The sequence below is a fragment of the Syzygium oleosum genome, unplaced genomic scaffold, assembly GCF_021117445.2.
Source record: "Syzygium oleosum isolate NSW1041296 unplaced genomic scaffold, Sole_v2.1 Sole_v2.15, whole genome shotgun sequence".
Classification (NCBI taxonomy): Eukaryota; Viridiplantae; Streptophyta; class Magnoliopsida; order Myrtales; family Myrtaceae; genus Syzygium; species Syzygium oleosum.
Genome location: NW_026607499.1, coordinates 8,585,523 through 8,610,924, shown reverse-complemented (window position 1 = coordinate 8,610,924; position 25,402 = coordinate 8,585,523). Strand labels below are relative to the sequence as shown.

General features: G+C 39.7%; 3 protein-coding genes across 6 annotated transcripts; 2 read left to right on the top strand and 1 right to left on the bottom strand.

Moving 5' to 3' along the window:
* Window positions 1-1,716: 1,716 nt before the first annotated feature.
* LOC115675436 (uncharacterized) lies at window positions 1,717-6,392 on the top strand. Of its 3 annotated transcripts, none has more exons than XM_030598089.2 (3): window positions 1,717-1,988; window positions 2,865-3,358; window positions 5,655-6,392. In XM_030598089.2, exons 2-3 carry the CDS (start codon window positions 3,012-3,014, stop codon window positions 6,130-6,132), a joined length of 825 nt encoding a protein of 274 aa, XP_030453949.1. In that variant the 5' UTR covers window positions 1,717-1,988; window positions 2,865-3,011; the 3' UTR covers window positions 6,133-6,392. The 3 variants fall into 3 exon arrangements, with proteins under 3 accessions (XP_030453949.1, XP_030453948.1, XP_056174208.1); XM_030598088.2 differs by having other exon boundaries at window positions 2,829-3,358; XM_056318233.1 differs by having other exon boundaries at window positions 1,717-1,992; window positions 2,832-3,358.
* An 896-nt stretch (window positions 6,393-7,288) lies between these two features.
* LOC115675637 (MOB kinase activator-like 1A) lies at window positions 7,289-18,137 on the bottom strand. The gene is made up of 7 exons (XM_030598378.2): window positions 17,994-18,137; window positions 13,400-13,448; window positions 11,668-11,776; window positions 11,388-11,481; window positions 9,453-9,586; window positions 9,148-9,311; window positions 7,289-7,690 (listed from the first exon to the last, which is right to left on the bottom strand). Exons 1-7 carry the CDS (start codon window positions 18,014-18,016, stop codon window positions 7,616-7,618), a joined length of 648 nt encoding a protein of 215 aa, XP_030454238.1. The 5' UTR covers window positions 18,017-18,137; the 3' UTR covers window positions 7,289-7,615.
* Window positions 18,138-21,179: 3,042 nt separating this feature from the next.
* On the top strand, window positions 21,180-25,085 carry LOC115675635 (growth-regulating factor 4-like). 2 transcript variants are annotated; one of them, XM_030598363.2, is made up of 5 exons: window positions 21,180-21,319; window positions 21,484-21,833; window positions 22,654-23,005; window positions 24,262-24,683; window positions 24,819-25,085. In XM_030598363.2, the coding sequence occupies exons 2-4, from the start codon at window positions 21,617-21,619 to the stop codon at window positions 24,671-24,673; spliced, it is 981 nt and encodes a 326-aa protein (XP_030454223.2). In that variant the 5' UTR covers window positions 21,180-21,319; window positions 21,484-21,616; the 3' UTR covers window positions 24,674-24,683; window positions 24,819-25,085. The 2 variants fall into 2 exon arrangements, with proteins under 2 accessions (XP_030454223.2, XP_056174352.1); XM_056318377.1 differs by lacking the exon at window positions 21,180-21,319 and having other exon boundaries at window positions 21,357-21,833.
* The last annotated feature ends 317 nt before the right edge of the window (window positions 25,086-25,402 follow it).

The window sequence follows — 25,402 nt, the reverse complement described above, 5'->3', positions numbered from 1 at the left end:
CTCCTCGAATCAGATGCACTTTCAGATTCTTGGTTATTGGACTGATCGAGTTCATGATCCCTACAGATCACTTCCTCGACCTTAGAAAAGAGAGGCCGGACGTATGACGAATGCTATTCATGCTTAGCATCACATTCCAGGGAACACGACATGCCCAACACGACAACGTTGTAAAGACATTTGCCTCACGACAGAACTTTTGCCTTGCACGCACTCCCTGTTGCATCCGACTCGTAGCGAAATCCCATTCCCATTATCAACCGGTGTTTCTCCCGTCGTCTATGAAAGAAAACTTCGCACAATCCCATTTCTTTTCATCAGTGAACTATATGTACGGGCATCATCCACGTTAGTTAAGTTTGCACGCGAACGACGCCCGTCACCCATGATCCGCTGACTAGAGGCACGATTGAGGGATTCTATGGATGAGCGCGCACCCCAATTAGCGGTCGCAAATTGTGTGTATGGACGGACAATTTCGACTGAGACCTTAATAGAAAATTGCATCACCTTGCCAAGGGAAAAGCATAAAAGAAACGTCAACGTCAGCACCGGCCGTGCCATATACGATCTCCAACGTCCATGTTGGCAATTTATAAGCTAAATTAGTCATGTTGACTCAATTGACAAAACGTGAAAATGTATAAGATTAAATTAATCCGATTAAAAGGTTTAGAACTAAATTAGTACCAACGGAATAGATTTACAATTTTTTTTTTAGTACGTTTTTTCCACTGTCAGGAACGGGAAGACGATCAAACCAAAACCTCTTTGCAAGGCGGAGGTGAGGCAGCACAACTTAAGATATGCCAAAACCGTGGGCACATTTAACAAATTCCGAGGATCAGATCCTCGAATTTCCAATTGACCGTCGGATCACAGGAAAGTAGATCTAGGCCGTTCCCCGAAACACCCTCGAAGCGATCGGGAGATGCTGCACCTTGTGTGGGTCCCCCGAGAACTAAGGGGAAAACCGCCACACGAATGTCGTCGATCTTTCGCTGCATGTCCATCATTCTGGACCTAAACGTGAAGCGGGGCCCCGCCTACATCGATCACGAAAGAGGAAACCAGAAAAACGACGGATCGAACGGCTACGATCAACGGCGGGCCCACCATCCCAATGGCATATTAAAACGACATCTTTGATCAAGTCAAACTTCTAGAGATCCTCCCCATTTCTTAAATTATTCAGCTCCTTTCCATTTTCCAATTTTTTATATTTTTATTTTTTCAAGAATCTTGTTCTTAAAATCTACTTCCGGAGAAATCATTATCCAGCTGGAATGAGCCTGGCTTGTATTATTTGAAAATCAAATGATGCTTCTTTTTTTTTTTCATGGATAGCTTCTCTTTTAAGTTCCGTTCATTTCGCGAAAAACGATTAATTTTAAAAATATTTTTCTAAAAATAAATCGCTCATATTATTTAAAATGATTAATTAATGAAAATATTTTCAACATCGATAGTAATTTACGTCTATATAACCTTGTGGGCAATGAAAAAAATTATTTTTTTTTGTAAAATAAACTGATGCTTGTATTATTATTATTTTTTTGGGTGGTTGGGGGAGCACATGGAAAAATAAAGAGACAATGCCGTCTTTCTTTTTCTTCCTCTTCCTCTCGTTCAGAACAAGGACCGGATCCCCACCACCACCACCACCAGTACCGCCATCATTACACACACACACTCTCTCTCTCTCTCTATCTCTATCTCCATCTTTTGTGCAACTTTCTTTTCTTTTCTTTTTCTTTCTTTTTGTTCTCTGCGATTCGTTTTTCTTGCCGGTTCTTGTGATTCGGAGGGAGGGTGATGATGGCGCGGCTTTTCGGGTCGCAATCATGAGCCGATCAAAGGAAGGCTTTCTCGGAGGAGGGAGGGAAAGAAAGACGAAAGAAAGGAAAGCGAACTTGGGTAATATATGGTTGGGTTGGGTGCTTCGAGAACTGCCCCAACTCCAATCACGCCTTCTCTGTAACTGACAAGTACGTTCCCTTCTCTCATGGTTCTTTCACATATATATATAATCTCTTCGCTACCCTTTTTCTCTCTTTACCCCCTCTTCTCTATGCAAAACACCCCCCATCAGCACCCCAGATTTCTTGGGAATGTATGCATCGTTGACTCGTACTCTTCTTTGTGCTTACCACTCCCTCTCTGCCTCTGAAGTATAAAAAGAGCCAAAAAAGATTACCTTGTCTTCTTGTTATTCTTCGCTCAGATGGGTCGAAGAAGAAAATCAATGGGTACGGATCGGTAGCTTGAGTCCTCCTCCTAATCTCTCGGGGTCGATGGTTTTTGGGTGCAAGTTTCAGCGTCTTAAAAAAACAGAAGATCCGTAGAGAAAAAGGAATGAATTGACAAAAAGGTGGGGGCTGGAAAGTTTCCGTTTTTCTTTTACTGAAAAAAATGCCGGTCGTGGTTGAGCAATTTGACTTTGTAAGGGCCCATTGTTTTCTCTTTGGGGCTTCTTCTTGTCTCTCTCTCCTTTCCTGGAAATATCAATAAAGACACATAGATTCAGAATTGCAATTAGCGGTTTTGGATCCTCAGTTGATTTCCGGTGTTAGTACTAGTGGTAGTTGTTGTGCTGGTACAATTGAAGAACTCCGGCGGGTTAAAGTTTGAATTTTTATTACGTCTGTTATCATTTCATTTCTGGGGGGGGAAGAAAAACGTCCATCTAGATGCAACAATATCTTGTTTTGCCCATTAGGTTAGCTTCGTTCTGTCAAAGAAGCCGGAAAAAGTCAAACCATTTAACAACGATAGTTGTGCTACAGGAGTTGACACGTTTCCTTTGACTACCTTGCTTTTTGACCCAGAAGCCTCCAATTCTAACAGCAGGAGAGAATTTGCAGAAACTGCTTCTATCCTTCGCCGTAGTGTCATCCACTGGAGGGCTCGCTGTCGACATTAAAGGAGGCTTGCCTGATTGCTCATCACAGATTCAATTCAGATAAACAGAGAGGTGGATATAGCTTGTGTTTGTAGATAACAGAGAAGTTATGGGTTCTTTCAAGGGTCATGCTCTCCCGGGGACTCTCTTTCTTGTGGTCGGTTTGTGGCATGTGTGGAGTTCTGTGTTCAGGCACGTGTCGAACCCAAAGGCCTTTCGGGTTCGGGTGTGGAGCCCGGTGCCTGGATTCGAGGGGAGGCTGAAACATTTGGAGCTATATGTCATTACAGTCGGTGCTTTCATTGATTTGTGTATTGAGCTTCTGTATTCTCCCCACCTCAAGTTGTTTGTTAATGGAGTCTTGAACCCAGCACACATGAACGATTTTGAGCATTCGGGAATGCTCCTCATGTTCTTCATCTTCGGGCTCGTCACTCTGCTCTCAGAGAAAACCAGGTTGGTTCCTGGCTCGTTACTCTCAACGGGTCTTTTATGTTTTTCTTTTTCTCTTTATGTTTGTTCCGGGTGGTGGTGTTATATGCACGGTTGAACTTTTTAGAAGCCTTTCTCTGATATGGAGTTGTGAAGTGGTTTCCGTTGTTGCATTAATGCTGAACAAATATAAGCACTGCTGAGTCCACACAATTTGTAACTGGGTAACAGTTCAGAGCCACTGAGTTTTGGTTGATGCAGTACCAATGCTCAGCATCTCTCCTGGAGGAACATCTAGATAATGGATGTGTGGTTGTCTAAATACACAGTTTGATTTTTTAGTATGTCATTTATTACTCTACTCAGAGGACCCGAGGGAGAAGAAGGAAACTAATTCTTGATGGACTTTTCTTTGTCTGAATATATAAAAATGAATTCTGCTGATGCTCTCAATGTGGTGGAGAGTATCAATTAGAAAATTGAAACAGTGGAAGCAGGAATTTTAAGACATGGTGATTTTTTCTTTACATCCTATGCATGATATGCTCGTTTTGTCTTTATACTTTCTACGCGCTGGTCTCTGCAGAGTTTTTCCTTCTGTGGGTACTTTTGTATCACATACTGTGGATAGAGTGTGTTCTCTTATTTTTCTTAAACTTTGGATAGAGTGTGTTAATCCCTCTTTCGGGTTGTATGATGACTTTAGAAGTTTCAGTTGCATAAAGGAATATGGTCATAAAGTTCACGGCATTGCCTTGAAAAATAATTAGATGGACTTTTAAGAGATCCGTTACTGTAATTCACAGAGTGCGGGTCCATATGTTTCCATTACCCAGACATGAGATCTCGTCTTTTCTTCTATTCTGTTCTAAAGTCTTGGTTTGGGGAAAAGGAATTAGAGTAGTGAGAACAGTTCTGATCGAATGATAATCTATTTGATTTGAGTAGGCAAAAACTAAAGCCTTTAAAAACTCTTGCTCTCAGTCTGAGCTGAGAGGTTGGTGTTTCTCATTTTTAGGACATCAATCGATGTTTCTATGAGATTTTTTTTTTTTGGTCAGATTTCTATGAGAATTAATACTCAGTTAGAATGAACCTTTTACATTTACAAACTACTCCTAATATAGCTGATGACCCTTAGTCGTTTATGAACATCGCTTCATCGTTTAGGCCAAGGTTGGTCCACTCGGCTGAGGTGACCTTTGTTTCCCTTCGCATCTGTAGCCTATGAAGCAGAAAGATAACACTTTACTCCTTGAGTTTATTCTCAGTAGGTTTCTTTCACTCAACATTCTATTTTTAAGTTCCAAGCTTCATGCCCTCGGACATTTTCGTGATGCTCTTAATAACCAACGAATGGCAAGTGCTCATCAAGAATGATATAGAATTGTAGTTGCAATTCACCATTGTCTTGAGATGAGGCAATTGCTTGCCTTCTAAAGTGAGGCTTCAGAACGAAGTTTCTTTTCTTTTTTTTCCTTCTTCTTTTGGTTTTTTTTCTGGGTAGGCTTTGGCTGAAAATTGTCAACATTGCAGAATCCAGATTGCTGCGAAAATGCTAGAAGTATTTTTCACACTTTCTTCACGGACTAGTTTTATGACGCATCCTCTTTCACTTGGGAATCGTTAGATTGTTACTAAGCAGAAGCTGACAATTGAATATTTAGAGCAAGCTTCTACACAAATTTAACAAGATGAGAGCTTTATGTTTCACTCTTTAATGCCGAAATAGTCCGGCTTTGCAGCATTTTCAGTCTAACACAGCTTGACCATTTTAGAAACTTGATATTCGCACAGCAATGCCATTTGACCTGTCCATTTAGGGACAGGGTCTACTTTGAGTATCCTTAGTTAATTTTTTCTTTGGTAGGGTTAATGAAAATCTAGGTCTGCACTAATCATGTGATTCTACAAAGAATTTCTTTTTTTGAAAAAAAAAAAAAGAGGAACTTTTTGGGTTGGGAATACCTATGAGTACCATTAGTGCATGGTGAGTTCAAGGCTCGTTGTTTACTCGATGTGGAGTCATAACTTAGTAAATCTTCAGATACCTTTAGCTGGTTAGTTGCTGATTGCTCAAGGATTACTGCTGAAGCTTACCAGTGAGTTTGCTGTATTGTGGTGCTGCAGATACTTCACAAACGTCGCTAGTAGTACTATTGCATCAGCATATACGTGACCGACACTGTTCATATGACTTCTCTGCTTTGGGTGTTATAGTTAACAGACTCTTGAGTTTTTGATGCATTTGCTCCCACCTTTGTTTGCCGAGCAACCCAGAACTTAACTTTTGCTGTTGCCAATCTTCCTACACTTGCAGCCTCCTTCCTTTACCAGAAGGAGCACTGTGCTTGATTGCCGCCACGGCATTCTGCGCGGAGTACCTCCTATTCTACTTCCACTCCACGACGCACAAGGGCCTGGAGGGTTATTATCACCTCCTCCTCGTCCTGCTTATAGGACTATGCGTCGCGTCCACCATTGCCGGGGCCCTCCTACCGAACAGTTTCCCCATTGATCTCTGCAGCGGCATGGCCATAACCTTGCAAGGACTCTGGTTCTACCAAACGGCCTTCACTCTATATGGACCCTCGATGCCCGACGGTTGCCAGCTCAAGGGCAACGGCATTGTGTGCAACTCAGTGGAAAGCGAGGCACGTGGTGAGTATCTTGCCAACTTCCAGCTTTTCAGTCTCGTCCTGGGTGTGCTGGCTTTGGTGGTTGGTTGTTACGGCTTTGCGGCTAGACAGTTTGGGCATTCCGAGCTTAGGAGCTTGCATGTATCTCCAGAAGAATAGACTGAGAGCACACTAGTGCAAATTTCGTATCCTTTTGTACTTTTTCTAGTTTATTCATTTGTAGTGCGTCAGAGGAATAAGGGGGCATTTGGATGGCTCCGGCAGATTTTGTGGTACATATTGATCGGAATTGCGCGTCCATATAAACAAACTACAAGAGAATAGTATAAAGTTTTTTCTCGAGTTCTCGGAAAACCTCCAAAGATCTACTAGGCAGATGTTTTGTTGAAGTGGGTAAATTCTCTTCGAGTTTTTTCCTCTAGTATTCATCTTGGAAGGTGGATGATCATCTCATCACGGCCTGTCGCATAACGTATTCGAAAGATGCTTCATCATTTACCAGGAAGCCTTTCAGAGTTTCAGAATCGTGTAGTTAATCTGAGGGGTGTCGTGCTTACAATCCCGACGGCATTCCCATATGCCCACATCAATGTACTACCGACAGATTGAGGGAACAAAAATGGAATGGGTTAAGAAGGATAAACCACAGAAATAGTAATAAAACTGCTAATTTATTAATTCGCATGTTAAGCTTGAACCTATACAGCAGGAGAGAGAGAGAGAGTTCCTACGCAAATCGGACCTATTGACATATCCCTAAGCTAGCAATACACTTAGATATCTAGAGAAAATATAAGGGGGAACTTATCCCTAAAAACCGACCATCAAACTCGAGAGACTCGAACTCTGGCATTCCAAGCCTGTTTTCTAAGATCTGGGGAAAGAAACCTCTACGAAATCCTCGACGATTCATGTACTGTCATGCCTCCACAATAAGCCCTTTCCTAAGTAGCGCCCTTTACAAGAGCTGAATGAGGAACTGGGATCAAGCATTAATCATATATCAATATGCATAATCTAGAAAAACTCATGTTTGAAGAACTGGCAAATTGGTGATAGAAATTCGGAGTTGTATCAAGTCATTAAACCAAGTTCTGATCTATAGCTAACAGGACAGGGAGTTCAAAAACAGAACTTTTCTAATAGTGCTAAGTGTTTGCTGCAGCATTTGCTGTTTCCTTGACTAGAGCATTGCCAGAAGCAACTCTGAGAAATGCAAATTATGCACCTGTCTCCTGCCTGCACAATCTTACCATAGAATTACACCATTTGACATGGGAAACGTTTCTGACATAATCAATAAATTACAAATGAGTTCGGTAACAGCACTTCTTTTAGGCAGCTCAGGATCAATAGTAATACAGAGCATCTTCGCATTTCCATTTGCTTTGTTGGCTCTCTTAAGAGCCTCATGTTTAGACTGTTCTCAGAACATCTACATCAGAATGCCATGCTCTGGGAAAGATTAAGAGTCACTTCCACAGTTTTAACTGGGCACAACTTACAGCAGACAACCCATGACGGTAATTAACTAATAACACAAATTACAGCACTTGCGTTAAAGATCAAGTGCAAAGCAGCAGTTTGTCCTTATTCATCTAAAAAGCCTAGCTCTGCTTTGTCATTGGGCGGCAGACTGCATTCAGTATGGAACAATTATGGACTCTATCAGCTCTTGAAGTGGAGCCAGCTCCTTCTTGTCAATCAGCCCAAATTCCTGCACAAGTAACAGTACCATTATCTTCAGGATACTTTCCACTGTTTCGCCGCACAACACATGTTAACTATTCAATAGGATGCTGTGCTGCCGAACTATGGACTTATTTTCACCATTTCCTAAATTGATAGCCAAATGAGTTTCACTTCCTCAAGGAAGCACCATCACAGAAGGCCATATTCATTATTCAGTATTCGAGCAGTCAAACAAACATGAAACCACGTCTCATAGTCTATGCAGGCACATGGAAACCCTAGCTCCACAAGTCTACATGATCAGATGGAAAGAAAATGGCCGGTCCATTTTCCAAAATCTAGTAACACCAATGCTCACCTAATATGATCCTCATAAGAGATACGAAAAAAACAAAATAGAGGGCTAAGGGCAAACTGTGCAGATATTGCATGAGTTGAAATAGTAAAAAGCAAACAGATAAACAAGCAAAATATAAAGCACCAAAAAGTTCATATGGAATCTCACATGTTCAAAAAAGATCATACCTAACTCATTCACTGACTTAGTAAGTACTGTTTCCTATGGACCCAATTTCCTACATATATAGACACCCAGGATCTACAAAATCACAAAAAGTTTGTAACTTTGATATATTACTCTTCTCCTGCACCGTGTCAATTAGACCACAAACATTTGATGAGGTGTAAGACTAACATGTAACTATCGATTACAAGATATTCCTAACGAATCTCAAATATAATAAGTTATAAAAGATAACACACTGCAGTAGCTTGAACTTGTCGCTCCTTAAGAGAAGAGAAAGTAATATTAGATCAATTAATCCTAATTCTCTAAACCACATATTTACAACTTCTATGTCTCCCAACCAAACATTTTAAGGACCTTGAAGTCCAGTATACAGCAGGACTCCACATATGGAAACACTAGAATTTCCATGGAAAAAACTTATCTACTACCAAAATTTTCAACAATGTTCCCTTATTAGGCCATTTTCTCTAAACTTTTCTAGTCCTTAGAGAGATTAGATTTAGTTTACAAATTCAATACACAGGGCCCACTAGAGTAGACATTCCACAATGGAAATTAACTTTCCACAATATAATTGCCATCATATAAAGAAAAGACGTATCAGCTAAAGCCTAAATCCCTGTAAACCCAAGCTGGATGCTCAATGCTGTCATCGAGAGATCGGTTCCAAAGTTATTCAGTGCCTAATTCAGTCTCGTTCTTTATTTAGTTTTTCTTTTCCTTGCTCCTTCGTCCTATGTTGGTAGTACTTTCCGAATGCTCCCAGTGTACCTAAACTGTACCTTACCCATTTCAACAGGTACCGTTTATCCTAAAATGCAAAGTCGCACGATCAGATGTGAATCAGATTTGACTGGGCTGTGGAGTATATGGACACCATGTAGAGACATCAAAACCAAATTCTTTACAACGCCATAGAATTGAGTGGTATTCTATATGTGAAAGGAACTTACACAGGTGAACAAGATAAAATGTTTGAAGCATGTGTTAAGGTGGGCCTCCTCCTTAAGGCTAACAATTTTCTGAAAATGCGAGTGATATATGTGGGCATACACACGGAACAGCCGCTTGAAAATTGTCTTCACCACCTCTTTGAAGTTAGGAGGAAATGGGGCACCTATGAAGAATTATGAAGAAGAAAGCAAAGTAAATAGTATGCAAGAGACATCAACATAATTCTTTTCCTTTAAACTGCAACATTTCCAACTCATGTGAGAACCAATTAAAACTGAGGGGAAACTATGAGGATGAGCATTACCAAGCTTCTGAGGAAATATGGATTCATCATCTAGCTGGGCCTCAATCCAATCCATGAGATATTCAACATATTTTGGAGCTGAAACCTCGATTGGCTTCTTGATTTGCACACCATCAGCCCACCTATACTCGTACCTGTGAAAATGCTTATCAATATATGCATGGTGTCATCTGCAAAGTTTTAAACTAGAAATAACTGCAAAATAAAAGCCACATCACTACTAGCAACACCAATCAATATCTGCCCATAACATGGAAGTCACACAATGTTTACAATGTCCATTAGGGCTATTTAAGGTCAGAGAATTGTGAGATATCCAATCAATAACACTGCATGCAACTATTGCATGTCCATGGTACACCAGCTAAACAGATTACGTTTGGTTAATGAAGAAGCAAAAAGAACAATACATTTTTTGATAGATGCAAAAGGGACAATATACAATTAGGACATCAAGATAGATGAGGGTCCTAAGAGACAGATTTTCAACCACAGTCAAGTTTCAAACAACCATAAGCTTACTAGTGAGAGTTACAAATTGGCAGCAGATTTCCTACTTTGGCAAGGCAGAGAATATTACAGCAATATATAGCAGATACTATGATACTTCAGTTCAGAAAAGATCCCCATCAAAGGTGCAAAACTGAGAAGGCAACATCCTCCTAAAATGTTTTTGATGACCCCTAAAAGTTGCCAACAGCATAGCTGCACAGTTATTTGGTTCCTAATAACTTGCATCGCTATATCACTCAATTTTAACTGCATTCATGTATTAATTTCTACGCAAACAGAAAAAAACAAGAATTCATTTTATAATTCTCCATTGTGATATTCAAATGATAATTGTCATTGAAAGCAGTTAAATTTCCACCTGCTACAGCTCTGTCAATTATACATGAAGGAAAGGAAGTTTCTTTTTCCTGAGTCCCCTGAAAGCACTAACACATGAAGCACATGATGCTCAAACTCTTAACCTATGTAGCACGGACAAGTTCAGGAGGCCGACGTGTTAGTGTCACGTGGTCAACAGGTGTCGGAAATCCGACACGCGGTCAACGTGCCAGACACGCCGCTAACACGTGAGTCCGGAATCCCGACACGTGATTCCGACACGCACGGGGTCAATTTTATAAATTTTCAAAAAATTAGGGATCAAAATGTAAATTTATAAAAAAAAATAAAAAAGAAAGAAAAGGGTGAAAGAAAACCCTAGTCTTTTGTTCTCATCTTCACGGTGCCTTCACTCGCGCTTTGTACTCCCTCCTCCTCTCGATTCGCGATCTCTCTTCTTCGCTCGAACCAACGACATCCGCCGAGGAGGAGGCCTTGAAGAGGAACACTAATTGCATCTATTTCCTCACCATTTCTCATCTTCTTCCTTCGCATCCTCCAAGCTCCAAACCCCCAAATCCCCACCCTCAGACTCTGAACCCACGACCACCCTCCTCCGTTTCATGGACCAAGAACCCCTCTAGCAGACGGCTCCTCCTCCTCTCCCTCCCGACGCGCGCCATTATTTTTTTTATTATTTATTTTTCCAAGACACGAAGTAAATTCTAGGCCTTTTATTATTATTAATTTATTTGTGGATTTAAATCAAATTTAAAAATAATAATTTATCATGTATATAGAAATATATATATTTAATATACAACGTGTCCCAATGTGTCGGAATTCTCTATGTTTTGAGAAATGATGTATCGCATGTCTTTTCGTGTCGTGTGTCGCATGTCAGTGTCGGTTCTACATAGCTCTTAACACATCCACACAATAGACAGATAACAAGAAATACTAAACTAGGATTTTCCAAATTTGTCAGAATACGGTTAAGAATCATGACTTGCTGAGGCACACCCAGAGCTGCTAGCCTTGTTATGTCTTTCACAACTCAACAAATGTAGATCAAGCAAGAAAAGATCATTTACAGTAACTTACTTGGGTCCTGCAGTCATAGTAGGACAGTTTTCAGGAGTACAAAACTCTGTCAGGGTACCATAGAGCAGATTCACCTGGTTGAAGAAATCCACGGCTGTAATTGAAACACACAACCAGCTCATTTAGCTCGGATCCATAAAGGAAAATAATTGCTGGAGGAAGTTTAGCTGCATGAATGTTAATAATCCTAGTGCAAGTGCACACATACGTGTGCTCCCACGCGGATGCAGGCACATGCGATGTGAAGAGAGAGCAAAATTAGGTTAGAAAAGAAACACACTGTTGACAGCAAGCCACTCATTCAGATCTTCTCCAGGAGGAAGTCTCACTGCCTCCCTCAGGTTTCCACTCCCGAGAGTAGCATCAATATGCTTCCTAAGTTGCGCCCCCTGCATTGTGCAAAAAAAAAAAAAAAGAATCAGATGAGAGCTTGTAGAGCAATCACAGCTGTTTATATACAAACACCAGAGAAGCCAGAAAGAGAAGGTATCAATGGTCACTCTGTACCATAAGTGTTACACGTCAGTTCTGGTCCAAAATGCCTGGTCCACCAACTAAACTAGGAAACAACAATGGACCTTCTTCGTTGGAACAGATAAGCTGCTATAAATCATTTTTCATATTCTAAGTTGTGATGAACGAGAATCTCGTGAAATATCATATTAGCAATCATTTCCCTTAAAGCTAAACTAGGAAAACGACAATTGACCTTCTTCCTTGGAAAACAGATAAGCTGCTATAATTCATTTTCCACAATTTAGGTTGTGATGAACGAGAAACTCGTGAAATACCATAATAGCAATCATTTCTCCGAAAGCTTCAACTAAAGCATTCATACATCTTTCTCTCCTCTACTTTTCAGTCCTTTTGAGTGTAATGATTCACACATCTCTCAACTTATTTCCGTGCTAAAAAAACACTTTTAACACATTTAAAAATGATCTCTAGGTCTTAAAATGTCAAGCCATAGGTTTGTAGGTAAGACCATCAATTGCAGCAAGAAAACCATTTTTGAGTACAAACACAATCAAAGAACACCATTTGAAACTAAGAAAAAAATTTACAAATAGCCCAAAATAGAAAGTCCAGCGGTACTAAATGAGTTGCACAATCATAATGTATGTGCTAGTTATGTATCCTTCTTAGTTGATATTAAACACATCCATTTATTAGATGTTTGGCACCTCATCTAACAAGGACCGGGTACAAACTAGACACGTGGCCATGTGAAGGACTTACTTCAGACGAGCATGGTTATGTGCAAAATTATTAGGTAAATACCTAAAAAAATAATGGTCTTTCAGTTTCCACCCCGCCAAGTTATACATTATTCATATTTCCCTACTATTAGAAAATCCAGTTCCTTTTCCGCTAAATTAATGTTAATGTTGTGTCTTTGCCATTCCTACATAATGACTAGAAGTGCCAATATAGACGCTAACATGCAGTCCAACATGCAGTAATTCATCTCCGGAAAGGATCATTGACCATTGACAACCATGTTATTAAAAGGTAAAAATATCCTTAAATTCTCAACTGAATTTAGCTTATTATGGGGTGAAGACATTTTGATCACTAAAATTGGAAGGGTAATGCTCCAAATTTTAGATATCATATCATTATGTGGTGATGATGAGGTCCAACAACGGACCAAGGGAGGGGGCTGGTGGTCGCCCCCGCCGCCTTAGCTGCTAGACGTGCATTAAAAATTACCTGGTGATAATTTTCAGGTACATTTTTTCTAACTAAATAATCTTAAGGTCGTAACATGTAAAACCGACTCCTCTGTTCATCTTCATCCATGTCACACAAAAAACCATAGGGAAACAAGAACAGTGACCTTGTCACAAGCGCATAAATAGAGTAATATGCAAAAAAAATGCTTTTAAAATTGTTGTAGATGCTCCTCGAAGTGAAGACAGAAATTATAAGAGTCGCAAAGAAATAGGGAAAAGAGGGGCACTTATCAGCTAAGAAATGACCAGAAGGATAGGTAAACAGATGGAACCAACCTTACTCCCTGAGGGCGCACTCTTTTTAGGCCGGAATGTTCTTTGATTTCTGTGAAGCATTACATTAGCAAGGCACAAATCAATTTTAAAGGACAAAGTATTCTAGGTAGAGAGGAAGTATTTCAAGGGAAAACCAGAAAAAAAAACAAATAAACAATGATTTCTACAGTACAGAAATGACATGTAAAACTGAGGCCAAATTAGACGAAAAAAGTAGTATACGGAAACTAATCACACATATTGCACAAGCTTGACATTTAGCCCATCTTTCTAACACTTGACCCTAATACCCTAGTAAATTCACTTCCAAAACCTTCCTTTCACCACTTAGAGGCACCAGAGTCTATCTAACCCAAGCACTAAAATCATTCATGGAAAGAAGATAATCCTTTTCCTGAAAACCTCCTATTAATAATTTCCCTTGCCTCCGCCAAGGTTAATACATTTAATGTTGGACATATGGATAACCTTTATCTCTATAAAATCTTGACGTAAGAAAACTCTTTTCAAAGTTCAATTTCATATAAGATTATCATAACATGTCGTTCAAACTATTATTTCACTATGTCAGAAGCTACAAGACACTTAATAATTCGATAAGGCCTATATAGAGCAATATTACAAGAACCACAATTTAAGTGTAAAACTATGATCCAAAACCAAGAGCAAAACATGGCCAAACATCCTACGGTGGTTTCAGAAAATGACTACACCAGCACTTTTGAGGTTCGGATGTGTTAAGTTAGCAAGATAAGCTATATTTACCTCCAGAGACTAATCCATTGTCGAAATCTGATGGATTCAGAATGTTTCAGACACAACTATGATACTAAAATAATCAAATGATTCTTATCTTTTTAAGTCCAGAATTTTGATTATGGAAAACGACACCATTGGTCCCTGAACTTTGGCCCAATGTCTAATGTGGCCCCTAAACTTTTAATTTGTTTGATGTGGTCCCTGAACTTTTAAATTGTTCATTGTGATGCCTGGACTTTTGGTACATGTTCAATTTAATCCTTAGACTATATGAAAATGTTCAATATTATCTCTGAACTGAAATTAATGGAAGGACAACATTGAACATTTTCATATAGTTTAGAAACTAAATTGAACATGTACCAAAAGTCCATGGACCACAATGAACAAATTATAAGTTCAGGAACCACATTGCACATTTAGGAAAAGTTCAGGCACCACATTAAACAAATTAAAAGTTCAAGACCCACTTTGTACATTCGGCCAAAGTTTAGGGACCATTTATGTCATTATCCCTTTTAATTTAAGCCCTAACATCGATAATTAAAAGCTAACTTGTCACAATATCCTCAACTAAGCATTATTCCACTCACTAGAGTCACCATATAGAGTCATGGACTATATTCCATTTCATCATTTCTCATGCCTCATGCAGCTTCATATATTCTATCTCTTGTTGTATCCATTCCTGAACCTACTTTAATGTGGGCGGATTTGATCAAATCACATATGATTACGACCATCCTAATGCTACTGTCTCCAAACAAAATAAGTACCTATCTACTGCAAAATACTAATACTATGTTTGGGAAAGGGAGCAGATGAAAATTAGTGTGGCAAATCCCTAAAAAATTATATTTTCCCTCATTTCCCTTCTCACAAAAATTTAAAAATTATCCATATTTTCCACTTATTTTTCATTCTCCCTTTTCTCTCATCTCCTAAATACAGCATAAGGGAAACAAGGAAAATTTATTTTTCCAAAACTCAACAACTAGTCATCCCTCAGTCTATTAATACTGTCAATTTATAAGGAAGATCCATATGGACATGAGTCATGCATAATTCAAATATCTAAGGTGCGTATATTACATGTCGTCTTACAATCCTACCCAATTTTACATGAGCCAATATCATCAATTACATCTTCTCACCAAAATATCAAGAACACCAGTTCCACAAGAACAAGAGCAGCTTCATGAAGTACACTAGTGGAAGCAAGACAGATTTCATTTCCCAAAGTCAGTCAATAAAAATTATTCACTCCTAAAGATCACATTGCCATTGCCTATATAAGAAGAATGCCTATGTAAATGCATCCTTCATCTCTTTCTCCAGGGAAAAAATACTACGTGAGTCATGCCAAAGTTTAGTAATACAATAGCATCTAAATATCCAACAGGCAAGACTGATTCGAACTGACTGCTTTACCACAAATAAAGTGGCGGTTTGCCTTTGGTTCCTTAAAAATTATCAAAACCTACTTATTAAAAGTATTCAAGCTCCACATGGACACCAATATTGACAAGTCCTATCTATATCGGCGATGTGTGGAGTATAATCTAGAAAGGGAATGCAATACAGATAAAGGTCTACATTAACGGTAATGTTAACATCCTCTCCAGAATTTGATGGACAGTCAACTCCAAGAGGCTAGACATAGAAAGAAATTATCAACACAATCGTGCATCTGAATTATTTGACCGGAGCTATCATAGACAAGATTCTGAGAATTTGCTAGCCATCCAAAGTTTCCATTCTCCATTGCCTACGAAGGCCTCCTCAAGAAGTAGAGTACCATACAAAGTGGCGGTATTGTCTAATCAATTGGAGATATTATAAATAAATTTACCATGCACTATGGTAAAGTTGATATATACGGGACTTGAAAAATCTTCCATCTCTTTATGATTTCTCTTTATTTCTTTTGTCATTGTCAACTATAAATCTCAACGACGTGATTCGATGAAAAGCTCAACTATGAAGAAGAACCATAAGTTACTTCCTCTAGGATGACTCTGGCGTGTGCAAACAAAGAGAACCGATAATAAGACGGTCTTTTTTCATTAACTTCTCCATTTTTATTTGTTGATAATTGAGATCCTGATCAATCAATACACAAACTGTAAAGAAAAAATGATCAACTGAAAGATCAAGCTCACGTTAGACAGAGCTTAAGTAAAAGTGAACTGACTTAAATGTAGAGAAAGCAAGCTGCTCTTGCTTCTGGAAATTCTTTAAGCTTATAAGGTAGGAAACACTGTTGATAATTTATTTTGGAAGGCAACAGGAGATTACACTTAGCCATAGTTTAGAAGATATCGCTAGAGGACGAGTATATGTTGAGACTGTGCAATCATATCGAACTTATTAGCTAGATCATCAACATCGCAACTTTTGATATCCTCCAAAAGCCTGAAAAATCACGTCCAGCCTTAATAATCTCGGTAAAAGTAGTAATGTCATAAATGCTTGCCGTAATATTGTGTACATACAAATTATAAGGGTTCAAGTACTCTTTTGGTATGGTTCTAACAATTCCCTATTGACAACAATTTGATGCTTTTTAATTCCAACGGGTCCAAATAACTCAAGCAAGCCGCACACCATTTGGTACTTTATACTTGTAAGTTATAAGTTGTAACTAAAGCAGAAAACAAAGGACGTTTAAAAGGCAGCTGAAGTTTAAGCCGTTTGCAAGTAAGCAATTGTCGGGTCAATAGTACTAGAAGGAGAAAATAATGACAAGAGAAGGAAGGCTCAGTAAACTCGTTCCATTTAGTACTTTATAGTTTATACAAAGTTGTAACGTGAAGTGGAAAAAAAAGGACCTCCAAAAGGTATCTAAGGATTGAGCCGTTTTGCAAGGAAAGAATTCGGTGGTCAGGTCAATAGTACTAGAAGGAGGGAAACGAGCAAAGAAGATAAGGAATTCATGTAACGAACAAGAAGCAAGACACTGCTCGGGAAAATATATCCCTCGAACGATCATATTAAGAAGGAATGCTTAGTCATACTAGACAGTTCCCAGAAGGCAAGACTCTTACTCCCTCTAGACCAAAAGTATTTCATTTAATTCACTCACAAAAAAGGGTGAATCAAGAACGAACGCTTATCAGCATTACACCAGCTCCTTTGCAATCGTGACATTGCTGGATGGAGGAATAGAGCCACGGTTTACGAATTGACAACAATGCCATGCGGCCGCTGAACAAAATTCTTTCTTGATTATATGATGAAGGATGATCTAATTCTACAGAAGCAGACAGAGCTATCAACAAAACAATCCAACCTCACCAGCCCATTGACCAGGCAGAGTCGCTAAAAAGGACTGACCCAACTGAAACAACCACCACCCATCTCCTCATCGTTCATTGCACAGTTGCAACATCCTCAAAGCCCCGAGCATCAAACTCATCCAGCCGGCGACAAACAAAACCACCCCCACTCAAAACACACTGCGCGCGCGCGCGCGCATCCGCACGGCGCAAACCCAGTTCGATCGCGTTCACTATACGGAGCTGAACAGCAACAGCAACAGCAGCAGCAGCATACGGCGAAACGAGACGTTTTTCTTAGAAAATCAAGAACCTAGATTCCGCAATCACGGCCAGAACGGGCCGACGAAACGCCCGATTCCGTTCGCTTGATACTAGCGCCAAATAGGCGGAAAAGCGGGAACGGATCCCGATCAGAAACGGCCCGTTACGCAATCTTTCAAACGCGCGAATCGCAGCAAAGCAAAGAAACCGAACAAGAAAGCATCGCGCCGAAACCGGCTTGGTTAGCGGCGCGAAATCGAGATCGAAATCCGGAAGGAAGGATGGTCACTGACCTTCCCAGCCCGAAGAGGCTCATGGCGCTTCTTGGTTTCCCCTCTCTGCGTGCGCGCAAGGAGAAGAGAGAGAGAGAGAGAGAGCGAGAGAGAGAGTTGTGTCTTTTGTTCTTCAGGCGGTGGCGACTTAGCGTAATTATGGGACTGAAAAAAAAAGGCCTTTTGACTTAGGAGCTTCCTATGATTGTTCTCCTCTCCATTTTTCTCTTTTCCTTTTTCTAATTCGTATCATATTTCGACATGAAACTTACCCGTTGAGACCGATTTCCAAACCTATCCTTCGTGCTCTAGAACCTAGAACCTGCCCTGTAACTGGTTCGAGAGCCAATTCCAGGATCTATCTAAGTTCCACCTGTAATCTTAATCGAACCATTACGATACCATTAGCTTATAAGATCCACTTACCACAACTCATATTTAGACACATGATGAATATGACACATTGACAAGGTAAAAGTCTCGGTCATGGATATCTCAAAAAATGGAAGCTCATACTAGTTATTCTATATTACACACTCATCATCAAATGTCGTAGAATAAGAAAAACACAAATACTTGTTCCACGTTCTAGGTACCCATCGAAAGCGGTTCTCCAATTTTTTGAACTTGAAACTTACCCTGCATATCGTGAAACCAGCAACCATGCTCTTCCTTAGTTTATTTCGCGAAAAATGAATACATCGTAAAACATTTTTTTTTAAATAATTGCTTGTATCTCTCGAAATAATTAGTCAATGAAAAATATTTTCAAAATCAATTACAATTAATGTCTAAACATTTTCACGAATGATGAAAATATTTTTCGTTATTCCATTTTTATAAATGATATAAGCGATCTTTTTAGGATGATAATTCAAATTATTTATTTTTCATGAAATAAACGAAATCTTAAACTATTTTTTTCCTTTTTTGGGGGTAATTGCATGTTCAGGAGAAAAACAATTTTCTTTGCTATTAAACAGGCCTGCAAGGCCGGTCTGGCTTCGTGTCACGTAGAAGTTAAAAAGGAGGCGATTTCACGAGGAGTCTTCTACTTTGCTGAATTGTGCCTTTAATAAAAAAAAATGCATGCAAAATTACGCTAAGGCTACGCATGGCAATTATTCTGTACCCGATAATAGATTCTAGTCATAAATGATTTTTTTTTATTCTGTGCCCGGAAACAATTTCCAAGCATTTGAAGGCGTTTGGTAACTGCCCAAAATTTATATTCTTAGAATAGAAAAAGAACAGAAATATATTTGGTAACTACACAAAATTTCATTTTATTAATAATATTTTGAATTTTTTAATATTTCTTTCTTTTTTTTTCTTTCTTTCCCTTCTTTTCCTTGGCCAAGGCTAGTCGCTGGCGCCGGCGACCGGCCACAAGCCAGGGCCGGCGAGGGCGTCGCCGCCCTCGCCGCCGGCCTCGCCTTGGCTAGGCGAGGCCCGACCTTGCCCAAATCTGGCGAGGCCAACCTCGTCGTCGCCATGGTCCGTCGCCTGGGTGGTGATAGCGAGGTCGGCCTCGCCTTGGCTGGGCAAGGCCTCGCCGGCCCTGGCCTGTGACCGATTGCCAGTGGCTTGTGGTCGGTCGCCGGCGGGCGGCGGGCCGAAGAACAACAACAAACCAAAAAAAAGAAGAAAATGAAAAAGAATAAGAAATGGAAAAATTGTTCCAGAATCAAGAAGCTACTTTTTTTTGCTTCTTGATTCTGTTCCAAAACTGATTCTAGGACCAATTTTTTGCAAAATTGTGTCCGGGCACAAAAAATTTAACAAATGGATTTCTGCTCTCAAACTGATTCTGAGAACAAAAGAACATAATTTTTTACTATTTGGCAAGTTGCCAAACAGGCCCTAATTAGATAATAATATCTCATGATCAGAATGAGTTGGGAGTTTGGCTTGGGATTTCACAAAGATTCTTCTTCTTTTCTCTATTTTTCCATTTTGTTACCTCGCATCATTGTCATAGGTTAAGCACGGATTTAATCTATTGAGTTTCGGTGCAAGTACGACTTTTGATCTCTTGATTTTCATCTTGTTCGAGCAAGACCTCTAACCTCTTAGATGTATATGGTTTGATCCTCTAAATATTATTTTGTGCAATAAAATCCTATTTCTTTCTCGATCAGTGCAATCAAATCATTCGTTTAACTGTATTATTTATGTGAAAGAAAATGATATTCAAACGAATGGAAAAAACAAGAAAAAATAAATCATTATTTGACAATATTAGTTATAACAGCAAAACAAAGCACGTGATTGCACAAATAAAGAAAGTTAAAGGATTTGATTGCACAACACAAAACTCAAAGGACCAAAGCGTGCAAATTCAGAAAAATTAGCGGACTTGATTGCAAAATACAAAAATGAGAAGACCAAGTTAATAAACAGTAAAAGTGAGAGAACTATATCTGCACGCACCTTTATTGGATAGGCTTAAGCATGAGATCTCACACTCTTGAAAGATAAGATCTCATCGTTCTAGGCGAATGCCTCGAGAGTAAATTCGTCAAACAAGATGGGTTAGGTTAACTTGAAAATGGTATGACCTAAATAGACTCATATTTAGTGATTAATATCTGACCCGACTTACATTGCTAAAACACTTTCATAACCAAATTTAGAAAAACTTATACTCAAACTGAGGTAAGAATGCAGAGTGAACACGATCGAGTGAGGGTGAGAGAAAATGAAGAGAGAGTCATAAAGGTGGATTGGGTTTAGATAATTTTTTTTAATCGAAAAGGTTTAGGTAAGTTATAAATCCATTTAACACCCATATTATCTTGGACATCCAATTACAACCCATTTACTAAAATAACTAGCCTATATAACAATTCAGCTAATTATATATGAATATATGATATATTTTGACAGATTTATTCGGGAAACGGTGCTTATTTACATACTTTCATAAGAAGCCCATTTTAAGACGTGTGACATTTAAGGACTTGATTTTACAGTACCCAAAACATTTTCACGAGAAATAATGTGCCCAAATACACCAAATGTTTTTCATGCCTTGAGAGAAATTCTTCAAACAAATTAAGGTTATGTTAATTTAGAGGTTAAATTGAGTCGATGTATATAGCTCATCATTTAGCAGGAGGAGGGGAGCAAGCCCATTAAAAGCCCCATTTCTCTTTTATTACTATTTTCCTTTAATTTCAACTCCAGGTGAAAGACAAATTTCAATTGTAATAACACAAAAAGAAGGGGGGGAAAAGAAAATGGTAAGAGAGAGACAACACAATCTCAAGACAATGGAAGCTCACTGTCCTCCCAAATTCCCAAACATGGCCATCAACCCTCCACCCACTCTCTCCACCTCCAAGGTGAGCAACTGCAACTGCAAGCAACCCACCGCCTGCCCCTCTCTCTCTCTCTCTCTCTCTCTCTCGCTCTCGCTCATACCCACCATCGATAAACGTTGAATGGGTCATTCGTGCCACTAAAGTTTGCTCTTTTTTTTTTTAATTTCCTTTTTGGGTTTGAACAGTGACTTGAGGGTAGACCCAGAGGAGGAAGCGAAGGCAGGAGAAGAAGGGGCCCTTTTTAAATCTTGAAGAGGGCTGAGGTGAGTGGGAAGATCTAAGCTGAAAGGCTGAAAGGGGAGCTGAAGGGGTGGTGACATGAGCGGCGATGCGTCTGTCGGCGGCGGCGGCGGCGGCGGGGGAGGGGGAGGAGGGGGGTGGCCGCCGTTCACGGTGGCGCAGTGGCAGGAGCTGGAGCACCAAGCCCTCATCTTCAAGTACCTGAAGGCGGGACTTTCTGTGCCTCCTGAGCTTCTCGCCCCCATCCACCGAAGCCTGGAGGCCATGTCTGCTAGGTTACTTCATTACCCCAGCTGTAAGCTCATTTTAACCCTTCTTATTTTTTGACATTTTGATCTTTCTAATCTGTTTCTATGGTATGTTGACTGTGTGTGTTCAAACCTTTACACGTGAGTCTCTTCGTGAGTTCTGATGTTTTGCTCATAAATAATCAAAATGATGGGCTATTCCTCAATTCCGAGGTGGGAATGTAAAACTCAAGTTTTGATTCTGATGTTCGCGCTTTAGTTGGGTACACGATGATAAGGCCATGAATTACCGGAAGAATTTCTTTCCAAGTTTCCATCGTGCTTCTGGATTTAATTTCAAATGGGTCTTCATCCTTTGTATTTGCAAGGAGGAACTCATATCTGATGTGTTTTCCTTACATGACTTTGCTTTTAAACGGCTTCATGTCTTTCAATTGGTTTATGAGTTCGTGTTACTGCTGTAGCAGATGGTAGAACACATAAAGTTCTAAGCTTTATATCAAATGCCCATCAACACTTGAAGTTAAGTTTGTACGACAACTTTGTGTAGGGGATTGTCCCTTTTGGGGGGTCAGAAGTTTATTTTTCTGTTTTTCCCTATCTCGTTTTTCGCTATCTCGCCTAAACTATTTACAAGATTTGCCTGTTACATCCATCATGCTGGATGTATGATTAATAAGCAGATGGTGTATATATTTGACCTTGGGGCCTGTTGTAAAGTAATCAGAGTTTTGAAGATAGTAACTGTGAAGGCAGTCATTTCCAGTTTGCGCCATCACATGATTTTGCTTGAATGACCTGCTCACTCTTTTTTGAGACTGTTTTTCTGGTCAATTGGCATGCTATTCACAGCTTTCAATGTTGCAGTTGGTTATTACTCCTACTACGGGAAGAAAATAGACCCTGAGCCAGGTAGATGTCGAAGGACAGATGGTAAGAAGTGGAGGTGCTCTAAAGATGCACACCCCGACTCTAAGTACTGTGAGCGGCACATGAACCGTGGCCGCTACCGTTCAAGAAAGCCTGTGGAATCACAAACTGTCTCTCAGTCTCTGTCAACTGCTACATTAGACGTTGCTACTGGGAGCTCTAGTGGTGGCAGAAGCTTCCAGAACCTGCCTTCACAGTCCCTGAGTAATCCTGTGAACTTGTGCTTTGGAAGTGGCCTCTCGCAGTTGCAGGTGGAGAGTTCACCATATGGGAATTTTAACAAGTACAGGTACGCTGTTCCATGTTCGAAACAACGTAATTTAAGGTGACCTTTTGAGCTCTTGTGAGCTTCCTTGTGATTTTTTTAAAGCAGGATGGATAATCTGGTCTTGGGACTTAAATGATTCGTGTAAATGTCTTTTGAAGCTTTACCTCTATAGTTAAGCATGGAGTTGAATATCATGGCAATTGCATGTAATTTTTGTGCACGGCATTCCTTTATTGAGGTTCCAGTTTGCTTAGTTGAGGTTCCAGTTTGCCAGGGGAAACATCGCTTCATTCAGGTTCTCGACTTTTAGATCCCTTGATAACGAATATGTAAACTTGGCATTCTTCTTAGTTGACCAAAGAAAGTGGAATTACGGCAGCCGTTCTATTCTTGCTTGTCCTAAATCAGTCTCAAGAGTAGAGTACTATGTTTCTTTCCGTGAAGCATGCCATGACCCAGCGGATCTAAAATAGATTATCTTTTGTATAAGTTAACAAAAATCATTGTTATAAAATGGATGTCAGATATTTTGCTAGCCAAGTTCCATATCCAGATAATAAATGGCTAAGAAACAAGAGTGATGGTTCTGCTTTACTATTGCAAGAGTAGCACCTCCTGACGATAGCCTTCTCTTTTTCAAAGCCTCCAAGGAAGGGAGAAGTTTGGTGGGGGGTTATTGTACTCTCATTTGTTTGCTTTAGTATATTTAAGAAAATCTCCTGAAGTAATTACATGTACAGCTACTTGATTAGCAGGATTGGAAAATGAGACCAATCAAGTGAATAGGATACATGGGCTCTCCCTTGCCTAAGGTCCCTGCATAATTGAAAGAATCTTGTTGGCAATGAGATTCAACCATAATACGATTGTGGAGCCTGCTGTCTGTGGCACAAACATGACAATCCACAGAGATTATTGTGTGCCTTTTTTCTGCATATAATTGCGGATCAATATTGAGCATCTGAAGTTGATGCTTCTACCTACCACCTTAGAAAGTGACAAGGGCCAAATTTTAGATGAGATCTCTTCGTTATTTCTTCCTAGTTTAGATGCAAATTTATTTCGTGTTTCATTGTTTTTCATTATTTCCCCTGATTATTATTCTCTTTTTGTTGCGGATGGGGTCACTGTTGCTCTTCAATTCATTTCTCTGCAAGTATTTCGTAAAGTTCATTTGTACGTGACACATTGCGAGCCCCTTCAAATGTCAGTTCTGTTTATGCCAATCTGTTACTTCTAAAAGCCAGTAATCATGTACTTTTTTTTTACATTGAAAGTGAACTCAAGCCTGGAGGAGATGCACACAAATCCATGATGGGAGCGCCTGGGACTATAAAGATGGGCTCTCTTTTAGACACCCATCATGCAGCGTCTCAAGGACCTGCTGACCTCTTATCAGAAACGGGGAACAGCTCTCCTCTTCAAGAATTCGGCCGCTTGCCTTCTGAAGCAACGTCAAAGCAACAGAAACAACACTATTTCTTTGGCATGGATTTCAGCTCGCCGGGTCCAGTGAAGCAGGAGCAGCAACCGGTTCAGCTCTTCTTTGATGACTGGTCGGAGACCAGAGAGAAGAGGTTCTTCTTTGATGGTCAAAGGTCTGACATGGTTTCGTTCTCCTCTGCTCAGTCGCATCCATCCGGGTACTCAGACAGCAATCTCTCGGATTTGTCAAGAAGAAATGCATAATTGCCTATTTGTAAGTCCTCTTTCATCTGTAACTATTATCTTTTCGTAGCCATCTCTTCATACCATCTTTTCTCCCGTTTCAACTATTCTGTGAGCTGTTCAAGAAAGAGTAGAATAATTATAACCGAATTCACTTTTTGTCCAGATCCTTTTTCTGCAAGTATGTGTCGCACTTACAATGATGGAATGGTATCTCAGCAACTCCTGCTTGGGTCAGATCAGAATGTGTATTTTAATGTTATTCAGCTCTGACAATGATGTCTCATCAACAATGTTGAACCAATGTTTTGGATGTTGAATTTTGCGCTCAAGTAGTGTCCCTAGAATAAACCATGTGTCTTATGTAGACTGGAGATTTCATACTTCCAGTACAACAAGAGCTGATAAATCTCAGAATCTGTGATCTTAACGATGTTGCACTTTGATGGTGATGTTTGTATTCTTGAATCTGTATCTTATCTTGACGTATTTGGTTTCATTGTCTAATGACCTAATAGCGTCAAATGAAGCACCAATCCCATCTGGGCCTTATTTTACCTTAAGGTATGGGGCTATTAGGACTTTCCCTACTAGTTTGTGCACTTGGGAAATTTGGAGGGTTTTTTGGCTTTGCCTCAATGTCCTTTGCTCATAGAAGGACTATAAACCTCCCTGCATGCCGCATGTATGTACCTCAGAGGCTATCTGGAAATGTATTAGAACTTCCAGTAATGAAAACATGAGAAGTTG